At 36.8% G+C, this 12,710-nt stretch overlaps 1 protein-coding gene across 1 annotated transcript; it reads right to left on the bottom strand.

Annotated features, from left to right (window-relative positions):
• Window positions 1-6,135: 6,135 nt before the first annotated feature.
• Window positions 6,136-7,790, bottom strand: LOC124370615. Its single transcript, XM_046828906.1, has 3 exons — window positions 7,475-7,790; window positions 7,168-7,361; window positions 6,136-6,261 (listed from the first exon to the last, which is right to left on the bottom strand). Exons 1-3 carry the CDS (start codon window positions 7,788-7,790, stop codon window positions 6,136-6,138), a joined length of 636 nt encoding a protein of 211 aa, XP_046684862.1.
• Window positions 7,791-12,710: the final 4,920 nt, after the last annotated feature.

Here is a 12,710-nt window from a genome sequence, read left to right as displayed (position 1 = left end):
AGTATAAATAAAACTTAAGCTATAGCAGACTTTCTTAGTTTTTGATATTTAAAAATTTGATATTTTTTTAAAGATATTTTACAGAAATAAGTTTTATCGGGGTATGTTTCTGCCTGCAATAAAAATTGTCAAATTGTTTGCTCTAATTCAATATTTTATTATTGAGCACTACTAAACTTAAATTCAAAATTTGACTTTTCAAGTGTTATTATAAGTTTGAAATTGATATACCATAAAGTTAGGTCTCCATTTATTTGTTCTGTTTCAGGTTTGAAATGGCAACCAAAGAAGATTTTGCAATATTCAGAAGGAGCAAATGTGGAAGGCTGTTGAAGATGTTTCAAAGAGGTCTTTCAAAATCACAAGCAGTAAAAATCAATAACGTTCCACGACCTACACTGGATAAGTAAATTGAAAGGGCAATCACCTTTATCCTGCCGGATGGGCAGAAGTTTCTATTTTACATAAGAAAGAAGAATCTTTACTTGTAGATTGGATTTTAGTATGGCAAAATCGGGGTTCCCGATCACAAAGGAGCAATTGATTGACAGTGTTCAACGCATTTTAGTTGAACTGAAAGAGAGAAAATCCATTTTATATGGAAATGGAAGACCTGGCCGTAAATGGTACAATGATTTTTTGTCACGGGAATCCACAACTTGCCGAAAGCATGGTTCAAAATCTTCACTAAGAGTTAAGCTGATGTTACAGATGCAAATATTAAAGCATGGTTTTGCCGAAGTGTATGACTACCTAAAAAACAATAACATGGAAAGTGTACTAGAACATCCTGAATGTATTTTCAATGCAGATGAGACTGCTTTTTTTTAAACCCTGCTGGCAATAAAGTGCTTTGTAGAAAAGGGACAAAGAGTGTGTATCAACGTGTCAACAGTGATGAGAAAAGAGTGCATAACGACTCTTGTCATGGGCAGTGCTTCTGGTGTTGTTGGTCCAACAAAACAATGGTGGTTCACAGTTATGCAAGAATTCCTGCAGATATCGCAGGACAGCACAACCTCCTGATTGGGCCACTATGTAAATCAGAGTCAGGGTGGATGACAGGAGAATAGACTCTTTTTATGAGTACATAACCAATATCTTCCATCCTTGGCTTGACAATAACAACATATCAAGACCTGTCATACTCTTCATTGATGGGCACAACTTCTCATCTCACACTCCACACTAGTCAATTCTGTGCCGACAATAACATTATTCTTGTAATCTCTGCTCCCAATGCTACTCACTTGTTTGCAGCCAATGGTCGTAGCCGTTTTCAGAACCGTTTTCAGAACCTTGAAATCTGGGTGAAAAGAAGCTGTTAAAAACTGGAGAAATTGAAAACATGAGTAAGCCTGTTCTCAAAAAGATGCATTTCAGTCCTTTGCTGAAAAAATGCATTGATGACAGAGTGAGGGGTGAAGTTTTATACAGAATGGATTTAGAAAATGTGGACTTCATCCTTGGGATGCTAGTGCTGTTGATTATTCAAAGATCGAGAAGGCTAAAATTACAACAAATCAACAAAAGAGAAACTCAGCACACAAGAGAATTGTTTCCAACAGAAAAGAAGCTAGATCTAAAAAATGGATTGGAAGTATTAGAACACTACATAGGGTATGCAAAGGTACAGGCATTCAAGATGTGTGATGAATGGATCGGACAAGAAAAGGATTTATCATTGTTTAACATTTGGAAGCAGATAAACAATGAACAAATTCGTATTGACTAGTTACCAACAACAACAAACATCACAGCTGAGTTACCACAAAGGTGTGACAAACTGAAGAAAATACTTGTTCAAGACATAAATGAAAACCACGATGATTCACAAATGAGCAATCACGAGACAGCGTACTTAGAAATCTCTGACGCCAAGCCACAAGTAGAAAACAAAAATTTAGAAGAGGTTGCCATTGAAAATGAAAACGTAGAACATCACAGTAGTTGAAGACATAGAGAGTGTTAACACTATTTTAAAAGAAGGAGGCATCCTCCTTTATACTGAACCATCAACCTCAACTGGGACAAATGAAAATGATGTGGTTTCGCCAAGATCAATTCAAACCCAAGTCTGAGTACGCCACAAAAAGAAAATCAAGTTTTGCTACCATCTGGGGAATTAATTCCCTCTCCATTCAAAAAAAACAATGAGTTTTTGGCCAGAACCAAGTAAAGAGGTCAATAAAGTAAGAAGAAAGGAAAAGATCCCGAGTGTTGCCACCTCGGCACAATGGGTTGCATATCACAAAAAAGAAGACAAGAAAAATGGATGAAGAAAAGAAAAAAAAAAGAAGAATGCTGAAAAGGCAAATTAAAAAAAGAAGACAATGAAAAGAAAAAACCACAACAAAGAAAATCCAAAGTGACAGACTACATCTGCATGAAATTCAATGCTTCTTGGAATAATGAAAAGAAACAAAAAATATTAAAAACACATGGATAGATTGTGGGACTCGTGCAACAAAAGTGTACATTTAAAATGTCTTATCGAAGAATCATCTTTCCAAATTCAACCTGGGATGATCCTCTTACGGTGATTCTGACTGTGACTTCTTGTGTGAGAATTGTGATGAGGATGAAGAATTATAAACTTTGTGTGATAAATTAGAGCCTCCGTCAAATTACAAGTCATACCCACATAGGCTATTTATTTCTTACTATGGTCCTTATTAAAAAATAATTGACACTACTAATATTATTAACAGCTTTTGTATATAGTTTTTTATCTTTTAATTTTGTTTAGTTGTGCTTAAAACTTGTCTTTTAAGTAATAAAACCATTAGTGTCAGCTTTCGGTTCAGATACCTGTTAACTTTTGGTATGCATACAAAATTCAGATGTCAGGTTTAGGAACATTGACATGTTATTTGTTTTTAATTCTTATTATAGTAAAATTTGAAAAAATGTACATAAGGTGACTTTATTTAACACCCTAAATAACCAAGTGTTCTTTTAAATCCATTAATATTAACCTATCTTAATTTCAACATAAAAATTGAATTTTCTTTTGGTTGCAAGGTTCTTGTACTCTCAGCTTTTGGTACATTTACCTTACATCTGCTCAAAGGATTTTTAGCTGAACTACCATGTAAGTTTTGCCTTGATATGAACACAGATGTTACTTATGTATATAAAAATTCATTTGTGATTCAAATAAAGATACAATGTAAGTCATGTGATCAATATTCTTGTTTCGAAACATCAAAAAGCGTTACTGATCAAAGCACTCAAAGAAACTTTTCTGACATAAACAGGAGGATGGTTAAAACATTTAGTTCATTAGGTAAAGGGCACGTGGTAATGGAAACCTTTTGTATGGGATTGAATATGCCATGCATGAGCCACTCAACGTATGATAAACAAGTGGCAAAAGTGACTAACCAAACCATCCTGTACACCCAAGAGTCACTAAAAAAGGCCAGAATAGAGGTAAGAAAGACCTATTTAGAAATAGATAGCACATTAGATGAAGTGGGACTAATAAATATATCTGTGAGTTATGACGGGTCTTGGCAAAAAAGAGGTTTTACCTCAAAATATGGGATTGGTTGTATTATTGAAGTTACAACTGGTCTAGTTATAGATTTTGAGGTTCTGTCGAAATACTGCCGTGTCCGTGAAAGAAAAAAAACTGATATAACTGAGGAATCTGATGAGTTTGAAGACTGGTACATTACCCACAAGCCACTTTGCCAAGCAAACTATAGTGGCTCTTCTCCAGCAATGGAGACCGAAGCTGCTGCACGAATGTGGAAACGCTCAGAAGATATCGGGTTCCGTTACACTAGTGTGATCTCTGACGGAGACTCAAACACCTATGATCACTTACAATATCTTAAAATCTATGCAGATAGTATAGTTATAGAGAAACAAGAGTGTGTGAATCATGTGGCAACACGTTTAGGGACAGGATTACGGAACCTTGTAAAAACCTGTGCTAGTAAGAAAATTACGTTAGGTGGTAAATCCCATGGTAGTCTGAAAGGCAACACCATTGACAAACTCACAAAATACTACAGGAATGCAATTATTAACAACCTTGAAGATGTAGATGTAACGAAAACAGCTATATTTGCCACAATTGATCACTGTAGATCAACTAACCAATCTCCTCGGTACAGTGTGTCCACCTGGGAAAGAAAGCTGGTGCTTTTATCAGAGAGACTTGGCAAATGGAAGTGCTCCTAGAGAACATCTAACAGCTATAAAGACACCACTAAATGAGTATGTAATAAAGCATATAACTCCACTGTATGTAAGGCTCTCAGAGAAAGATCTTTTACAACGATGCTCTTTGGGGAAAACTCAAAACGCCAATGAATCCTTACACGGACTTACATGGAGTAAATGCCCTAAAGTATCATTTACAGCAAAGAGGAGAGTTATGGCTGCAGTAGGAGAGGGTATATGTATTTACAATGAGGGATATCTTCTAACTATGACTCAGCTTCTAGACCAAGTCGGACTTTCTCCAGGTGCTTCTACTGCAAGTCACGCCAAGAAAAGAGATTCAGACCGCCTTCGACTTCGTAAAGCAAGGTCTACAGAAAAATACAAAAAATACAGGAAGCTGCTAAAATCAAGAAAAATCCAAGAGGAGGAGACAAAAAAAGCAATGGAAGGAAAAACCTATGGAGGAGGAGAATTTTAGAAAGTAAATAGATGTATTTTATCATTTAATCTTTGAACGCAGTCTAGCGCAAATTCATTTTTTTCCTGTTTTACTATACTAAACATTAAATAATTATGGAACCATAAAATATAGAGCCTTGTAATTTTTACCATGTCATCTTGACACCATGAGCTAACTTTTAGATTATGGAAAACCTTCTAAAAGCTAAAATAAAATTTTTATTCTAAATCAAATATTTTTTTTGGAAATATTTATATTTGATTTTTTTTAATCGTTTGTAAATTTGTATATAATTAACCTATTATGTTTCCTATAATCTAAAAGTTGCATAAAGTTATTCAACATTATAAAAAACGCAAAAAATGACCTCAAAATTTACAAAATCAAAAAAATTCTATGTTCTAAACATAGGAAAAAAATTATAACAGTCAAAAGTCTTTTTTTAATGTGTATGAAGTTTAAAAAAAAATACATATGGTATAATATTTAAAAAAAAATTAAAAATATATATTGAAGGAGGCGGATCCCCTTAAATAATCGTATTCTCATGAAAAGGGCATACATGATAAATCTGCTAACAATAATTCTAAACATTGTATTTTTATAGGAAACAAATAGTATTGTGAATGTACAATTTTATGAAGGACATTTTATTATTTGTGAAATAATTGTTCTAAACACAGTTATTGACATCAATCACAGTAAACTCTTTGTTGAATTTTATGTTTTTCTTCCATTACTGCTCCTGTATGTAATTTCCCGTTTTAATAATTAATTAGTTTACTACTCACTTATTTAGCGCAATTTTAGTTATTGTAAAGCAAGTTAAATAGGTGCATATAAATGCAGAACAAAACAGGCAGGAAGCAAACGCTTGCTGAGTAGTAACGTAACAACAGGGCTAGGGGTTTGAGAGAAAGCCGAGTGCCGGGCCGACCGACTCAGATTCTTTCTCTACTACAGTACAGAGCGCGCACGAAGTGGCAACACACAGGGCTCGAGCTAGACGGTCTGCGAGCTGCCACCACCCCTGTCGTCGCCGCTCTGGCCGAGTCAATTTTCCTTATGGCGCGAGCACTCTGTATATTCCTTATTACTCTGTGGTACGAACCTTGCCACCAGAGTTACAAATTAGAGTGAAATCTAACATTTCCAGAATAATTCATGATGCAGAGCTAGAGGCCATTTCTGGGTCATATAACACCGCTCATTCATGTCTACGCGCAGATCCTACACCCACAGCACCAGTTCCTTTTCAGACAACCCAATATATGCCGCAACTACCAACTCCTATTGGTCGGATGGGACAATACCCAGGGGCACAAGAGGGACGGTTTGCTGTTTCACCTGATGGATCCAGTAACTATTCATACACCTCAAACTCAGCAGGGTCAAGTGATAGAACGTCACATGATAAGGCGCCCCGCATATTGAGACGCAGTCTGAGCAGCGCAGCGCAGCACAGGGCGGGGCAGTTTTTGTAAAGCACGTGTTCGCTAGAGAGCGCGCATATTGTGGCGCAGGGTAAGGCAGGGCAGTGTAGTCCCGCACGTCGACTGTCCGCACTTGTGGTCGAGACACAGAAACTGCTCCACATTGTTGACCTGCGCCGTCTTACGCCACTGTTTTGCAATGGAATGTCAAGAGGAAAAGTTAATTGAAATGGTGCGTGTTTATCCAGTTTTGTATGATACCAGTGATGGAAAATATATGAAGACTAAATACAAGCAAGAAATCTGGGGGAAAATCGCAAAAGAACTCAACATTGCAGATGGTAAGGGACTTGTTATTAGTTAACCCTAACAAAATCTATGTATCTTATTATTTTCAGGTTATCTACACCGAATTTCTGTTTTATATATCACATAAATAACTTTTCTGTACTACAGTGATATTATTAATATTTTGGGATAGGGATAAATACATTTACATAAATATTATTTAGAAATAAATACACGATTCTTGTAAAATGTTGTAAAAATTACTTATTTTGAGATATAAAATGTCAGGAACAGAAATTATTTTACTACATTAAATTTTTTACCACAAAAATTTAGTTTTATTGTAAACATTTGTATGAAAGAATTATAATTCTGTGTACAAAAAAGGCTTTATATAAAAGTAAAACTAAAACAATGGAGGATAGGCCTACTTTGTGTAGGATGTCAATTTTTTAAATGAGCCATATAACATGCCAATGACTTATATTTCTAACAGTATGGACAATCAGAAGATACAACCTCCAGTGGGTTAACTCCAGTCGTAGACCAACTACAAACATGAATTTAATATTGTCCTTCAGAGACTCGTTCATCCTGCCACTCCACACTTCCTACTGAGTTAAAGTATGCAGTGTACTTATGTCTTACTGCAAAAGCTGCTTGTACACTTCTTGCTCGATTCCTTGATACTGGAACCAGTTGCTCTTTTGGTAATTGTCCAGTTGAAACATCTTCACTATCCACATTTACTGCAGCATTTCTGCGCAGATAATTATGTAGCAAACAAGCTGCTTTTACGACACTGACAACGCTAGAAACTTTAATCTCGAATGGTTTTTGGAATACGCGGAATCGCGATGCTAGAATTCCAAAAGCACACTCATCAGTTTGTCTGGCCCGTGAAAGCCTGTAGTTGAACACCTTATTTTCATGGTTGTCCGTAACTTGCTTCTTTGGGTAGGGTCTCATCAAGTTGCACATTAGCGGGAAGGCCTCATCCCCTACAAACACGTATGGCATACTATGTTGAAAGGAGGGAAGTTCAGAAGGGGAGGACAGTTTAAGACTTCCTCTTACCATTTTTTTTCCAATTCGCAACTTGAAAAAATATTACCGTCACTGAATCTCCCCATGGATCCTACATCGATGAAAGTGAATTTTGATGTAGCGTCAACAGCTGCCATTAGGACGATGGAGAAAGTGTGTTTGTAATTGTAGTATGATGATCCAGATTTGTTTGGTTTCTTTATAACAATGTGCTTCCCATCAATCGCCCCCACACAGTGAGGAAAATTCCATCTTGAATTAAAATCAGACGCAATCGACAGCCACGTCTCTGATGTAGGTTGTGGCAAATAATCCGGCTGCATAGTTGTCCATATTGCGACGGAGACCTCATTCACAATGTTAGCTACTGTTCTATCTCCCATCCGGTAACTGTAGCCGATGCTTTTGTAGCTGTCACCAGAAGCCAGATACCTACAACAAAAAAATATATATGCTACTTTCATGCAATAGATAACTTAATAGTTGCAGTAGATAGTTCTGGTTTAGCCTAGCGGAACAAACGTATGCAACAAAATTGTTTTTGGTAAATGGTCATTTTCCAGTGTGGAATCCCCTTACCTGTTTATCGTTATAAATAAAATAAGTATTAAGTTTTCTCTCTCTTTTTCAGTTGAAGAGGTAAAATCTATGTGGAAGAAATTAAGGAACAACCATAGAGATGCTCTACGCCGGCAAAAGCGTATGATGAAAAGTGGTGCAGCAGCAACAGATATTAAACCATGGAGGTTTCAAGCTCAAATGGAATTTTTGTTGCAATACATGGTTAATGAAAATCGAGAAACAAGTTTTACCAATGATGACCCCAACTCTGAACCACAACTACGAGGACAACCAGAAACACAGCAGGCAGAAGAGAACCAGGACGTCGAAAATAACATTACCGGGATAGTTGATGAAGAGTCTCAGCCAGACACAGCCGACGTTGAAAGAGTTAACTCAGTTGATTTGTCTGTAAAGGAACCTACAGATAATCTATCGCCACCACCATCAAGACCACAAAAGAAATTTAAAAAACATGAAGTTGACACCGTAATAGTAAAAGCTATTGAACAGCGTGAGCAGAGGGCAACAGAGCGGGCTAAAGAAAGAAAAAAAACTGGATGAAAAAATAGCTCCTTCAGATGATTTACATCTATTTTTCATGTCGATGTATGAGCTAACAAAAAAAAATGCCTCCTTCATCCCAGCATATTGTGAGAAGGAATGTCTTTCTATCAGTAACCGACGAGGAAGCACGTTTGCTGAACATTCAACAACCTACCCATTCCCCACAACAGCCCCGGCATCAAGTTCATCAGCCTATGTATGAGGATCGTCAGTTAACGTATGACAACTGGTCACGTTCTCTAAACGTCTTGTCTCCGGAAACTTCTACCTCTTCTTCAGCTCTAGGACATCGTTCAACGTCGACCTCGCCTTACGCCCCTGAAAACCCCAGTTTGCCAACGTCTTCACTGGTCTCTTTTATCAATACCTTTAACACCTAATGTTTTTAGATTATTACAGTAAGGCAATATGATTTTTCCATTTTTTCATTGTACTTACACGTTTTCATATTGGTGTTATACTTATAAATAAAAACTTACCTTAGAAATACTGCTAGTTTTTCTTCACTCCCAATTGGTTTTTGAGCATTACATCCCTCGGAAGAAATAAGAGGTTGGACCAGGCTGTGAACTTCTTGGAATTCCGCTTTGTTGAGACGAAAATAGTTCGTAAACCTTTCACTACACAACTCTTTTGTCAGAAACAAATTCACCATGAGAACTTCTTTTTTTCAGGTAGTCACTGTTTCTACGCTTGTTCTTTCTTGTTCTCTGATGAAGTAGTAATAATAAATCTAGGTCGGCATCAGAATCTGAGTCAGAACTCAAATCCAAATATTTTGACAACATGCTCATCATACAAGGTTTTAAACAAGGTAATAAACTAGGTAAACAAGGTAACTGTTATTGTTATGTTAAACTATTATAATAAAACAAAACTATATCAACAAACACACAAGACACTGAACTGCTGTATGATAACTGCTTCCCAATATGCGAGGTAAACTGTGCGACGCAGATTTTTCGCCGCTGCTGCCCTGTGCTGTGCTGCGCTGCCCGGGCCGTGCCACGTGTGGCAATATGCGCCCTGGCTAAAACTTATTGTAATATGTAGGAAGTACTGTATGCATAATTTGTGTGTTATTTTTGAAACTTTGCTTTCTTACAGATAAAATACATTACATTTTTGAAACAAATAGCCTATTGTTTATTAACCCTTTTGCGGCCAACGTCCGTTACATCGGACGTCCGAAAACCACGCTAAAAAGGCCAACGTCCGTTACATCGGACGTCTGAAAACCACGCTAAAAAGGCCAACGTCCGTTACATCGGACGTCAAGAAAAAGTATGTTTAAACGGTGAAAATAAACATTTAGATACTATTTAAACTATAAAATAGTTTTATGAGGAACTAAAGTAGTAGTGTTCAGTTACATTAGTCAGTTGGTAGAAATGTCTACTGATGTGCAGCTGATTATTTGGCGGTTGACACAAGTGGTGGCTACACTGCGCGCGCCTCCTTCCGCCTAACCTGTTAGTCATGCTCTGTCGCTGCTTCTAGTTGCGTCGTGTTTTTTTGTGCTTTTTCCATTATGAGTCGATCACCATTAAGTGAAGGTACTATAAACGTTATCCTTCACGACCCTAACTATATTAGTGATAGTGAGTTGAACGTCATCCCGAGTTCGGCATCAGAAAATGACAGTGATGAAAATGAATCGGTTTTGAGAATTGGGGATTTTACCTCAAGTGTAACCAATAGTGTAAATAGCTCTGTAAATAATTCCAATGTAAATATCTCAGCAACCGAGCTTCCGGATCAATCAACTGACTATTCAAGTGTGAGTGAGGCCGATGATACGGACCAGGACCCTTCATTCGACCCAAATAGCGATCGTAGGCCTAGACGTTTCCTTGGTTATGTAGCTACAAGTCGTGAAGTCAATAGGTCAGTTTTATCGTCTTCTGATGAGGATGAGGACTTGGCTGAGAACAACGGCTCTCCTGCAGTTACTTCACGGGCTACTGGAGGACGTGGAAGAGGACGTGGGCAAAGACGAGGACGAGGCCATCTTCCTGACGATCATCGTTTGAGTGAGTCGTCTTCAGATTCTAATCACGAAAGTGACGGGTGGGACGATATTTTGGAGAACAATGACCCCGGATTCGCTCATATATTTAGCTACCAAGAGAATCCCGGTCCAAAACATTGCCCACCTCGAAATTCTCCTCCCATCTCATACTTCGATCTGTTTTTCCCCTTAGCGTTTTTAGATCTGATAGTTACTCATACAAATAATTACGCTAGAAACTTCATTCAACAGAATAACAACAGACTAGGTCCCCAAGCCAGAAATCGACTTTGGAGACCGGTCAGTTATCTAGAAATAAAAGGATTTTTGGCAGTACAGTACTTATCAATATGGGATTGAACAGAAAACCAACCATTGACATGTATTTAATCTGTAAAATCTGTAAAAAATTTAATCTGTAATCTGTAATCATGTAAAATCTGACTCCCAACATGTTCCCTGGTTTAGTAAAATGTTTGCACGGAATCGTTTTGAGGCAATTCTAAGGTTTTTTCATCTGGTAGATGTAAAAAATTTACCAAAACCTAAACAGCCTTGCTATGATCCTTGCAGTAGATTCATCCCTGTTATTGACCATGCAAATAAAGTGTTCAAGCGATATTATACACCGCATGAACATATATCAGTTGACGAGAGCTTGGTGGGTACAAAAAATCATACTCAGTTATTGCAATACATGCCCAATAAACATCATCATAAATGGGGGATGAAATTGTGGCTCCTTTGCGATAGTGTATCGAATTACTGCTTACAATTATTTTGTTACAAGGGAGCGAAGGGTAATGGAAACAAAGAGACTGCAAAAGGGCTAGGCCATAATGTTGTTATGAAACTGTTAGAAATGGGCAATTTATTAAAAAAGGGGTTTCACGTTTTTATTGATAATTATTTTACGTCCATCCCCCTTGCCAGAGAATTGTATTCAAAACAGACAAATATGACTGGTACTATACGTCTGAACCGAAAAGGCATACCAGCAAAAATGAAACAAAAACTAAATGTTGGTACTAACAAGTACTGCAGAAAAGAATTCATGCTTATGCTTGGTAGCCGCCTAAAAAAGTCCCAAAAGAAACAAGTTGTTCTGCTTTCGACAAAAGCTTTGGCAAAAAGCGATTGCAAATGTAAGAAAAAAGGAAACAAGGTTTTTATTACAAATAGACCGTCGGTTATTTGCAACTACAACTCATACATGGGTGGCGTAGACTCGTCTGACCAGATGCTTTATTGTTATCTAGACGAACGCCGTACTTTGAAGTATTGGAAAAAGGTCACTTTTCATGTAATTGGCAGAATGATTGTAAACCTGTACATACTTTACAAAGAGAATACCGACAAGCCCATGTCTAGAGTTCAGTTTACTGTGTCCATTGTTGACGGTATTGCAGCTGAGTGGCTTGGTGACCAAGCGGCACTCCCTAGGCAGAGAGCGGGCGTTGGTGATGAGCCTTTACAAAAACTGCCGGACAAAAAGGAAAGAAATTGTGCTGTATGCAGCAAAGCAAGCACAAGCAAAGGGGAGACAAGAAAAAAGACCCGATTTATTTGTAAAAAGTGTAACAAGGGTGTACACCCTTTGTGTCTTCTTAAACATACTTGCTAAACACAAAATTTGTAGCCTAAGTTCTTTTTTATATTTCATTTTTATTATTGTCTTTCTCCATAGTAAAATATAGATTGTAGTTTTTAAAGTTGCTTTTATGTTTATATTAGTTATAGTTTGTAGTTATAGTCAGTCAAAACAAAATATTGTCAACAACTAATGTGTGAATAAACAGTTTCCAAAAAAATATTTTTTTTAGATATTAACAGTTTTTTTTTTAATTAATGTAAAAAAACTTTTTTTTAAATATAACAATATAATTTTGTGTGTGTGTATACAAATATAAGTGAGTAACAAATTAAAATTGTTTCCCACAGCAAAAATATTTTTCTTTCATCCTATTTTTATATCTCAAAGTGAAAAAGACTAAATACGTAAACTAAAAATACGTTTGCTTTTCTTGTTAAACAACAATATTTTGCAATCTAAGTGCAATATCTTGCCAAAATACTAAGCGCTATTTAGTAGGCTAATAAACAAAACAAAAACCATTACGATTGGGTGATAAACAAAAGAGTTATGATGCTTTAACTACAAGAG

The sequence above is a fragment of the Homalodisca vitripennis genome, unplaced genomic scaffold, assembly GCF_021130785.1.
Source record: "Homalodisca vitripennis isolate AUS2020 unplaced genomic scaffold, UT_GWSS_2.1 ScUCBcl_310;HRSCAF=2033, whole genome shotgun sequence".
Taxonomy (NCBI): domain Eukaryota; kingdom Metazoa; phylum Arthropoda; class Insecta; order Hemiptera; family Cicadellidae; genus Homalodisca; species Homalodisca vitripennis.
The sequence above is the reverse complement of the archived record's forward strand: the minus strand, read 5'-3'. Positions and strand labels throughout refer to the sequence as shown.

What these genes read in the sequence shown, in the direction of transcription:
- LOC124370615 (XM_046828906.1), bottom strand. Translation starts at nt 7,790, where the DNA reads ATGGGAGATAGAACAGTAGCTAACATTGTGAATGAGGTCTCCGTCGCA. An exon ending in CATGGGGAGATTCAGTGACG is followed by an intron (nt 7,362 to 7,474) that starts GTAATATTTTTT and finishes ACGTGTTTGTAG; the next exon opens with GGGATGAGGCCTTCCCGCTA. An exon ending in AGATTAAAGTTTCTAGCGTT is followed by an intron (nt 6,262 to 7,167) that starts GTCAGTGTCGTA and finishes ATTGCAAAACAG; the next exon opens with TGGCGTAAGACGGCGCAGGT.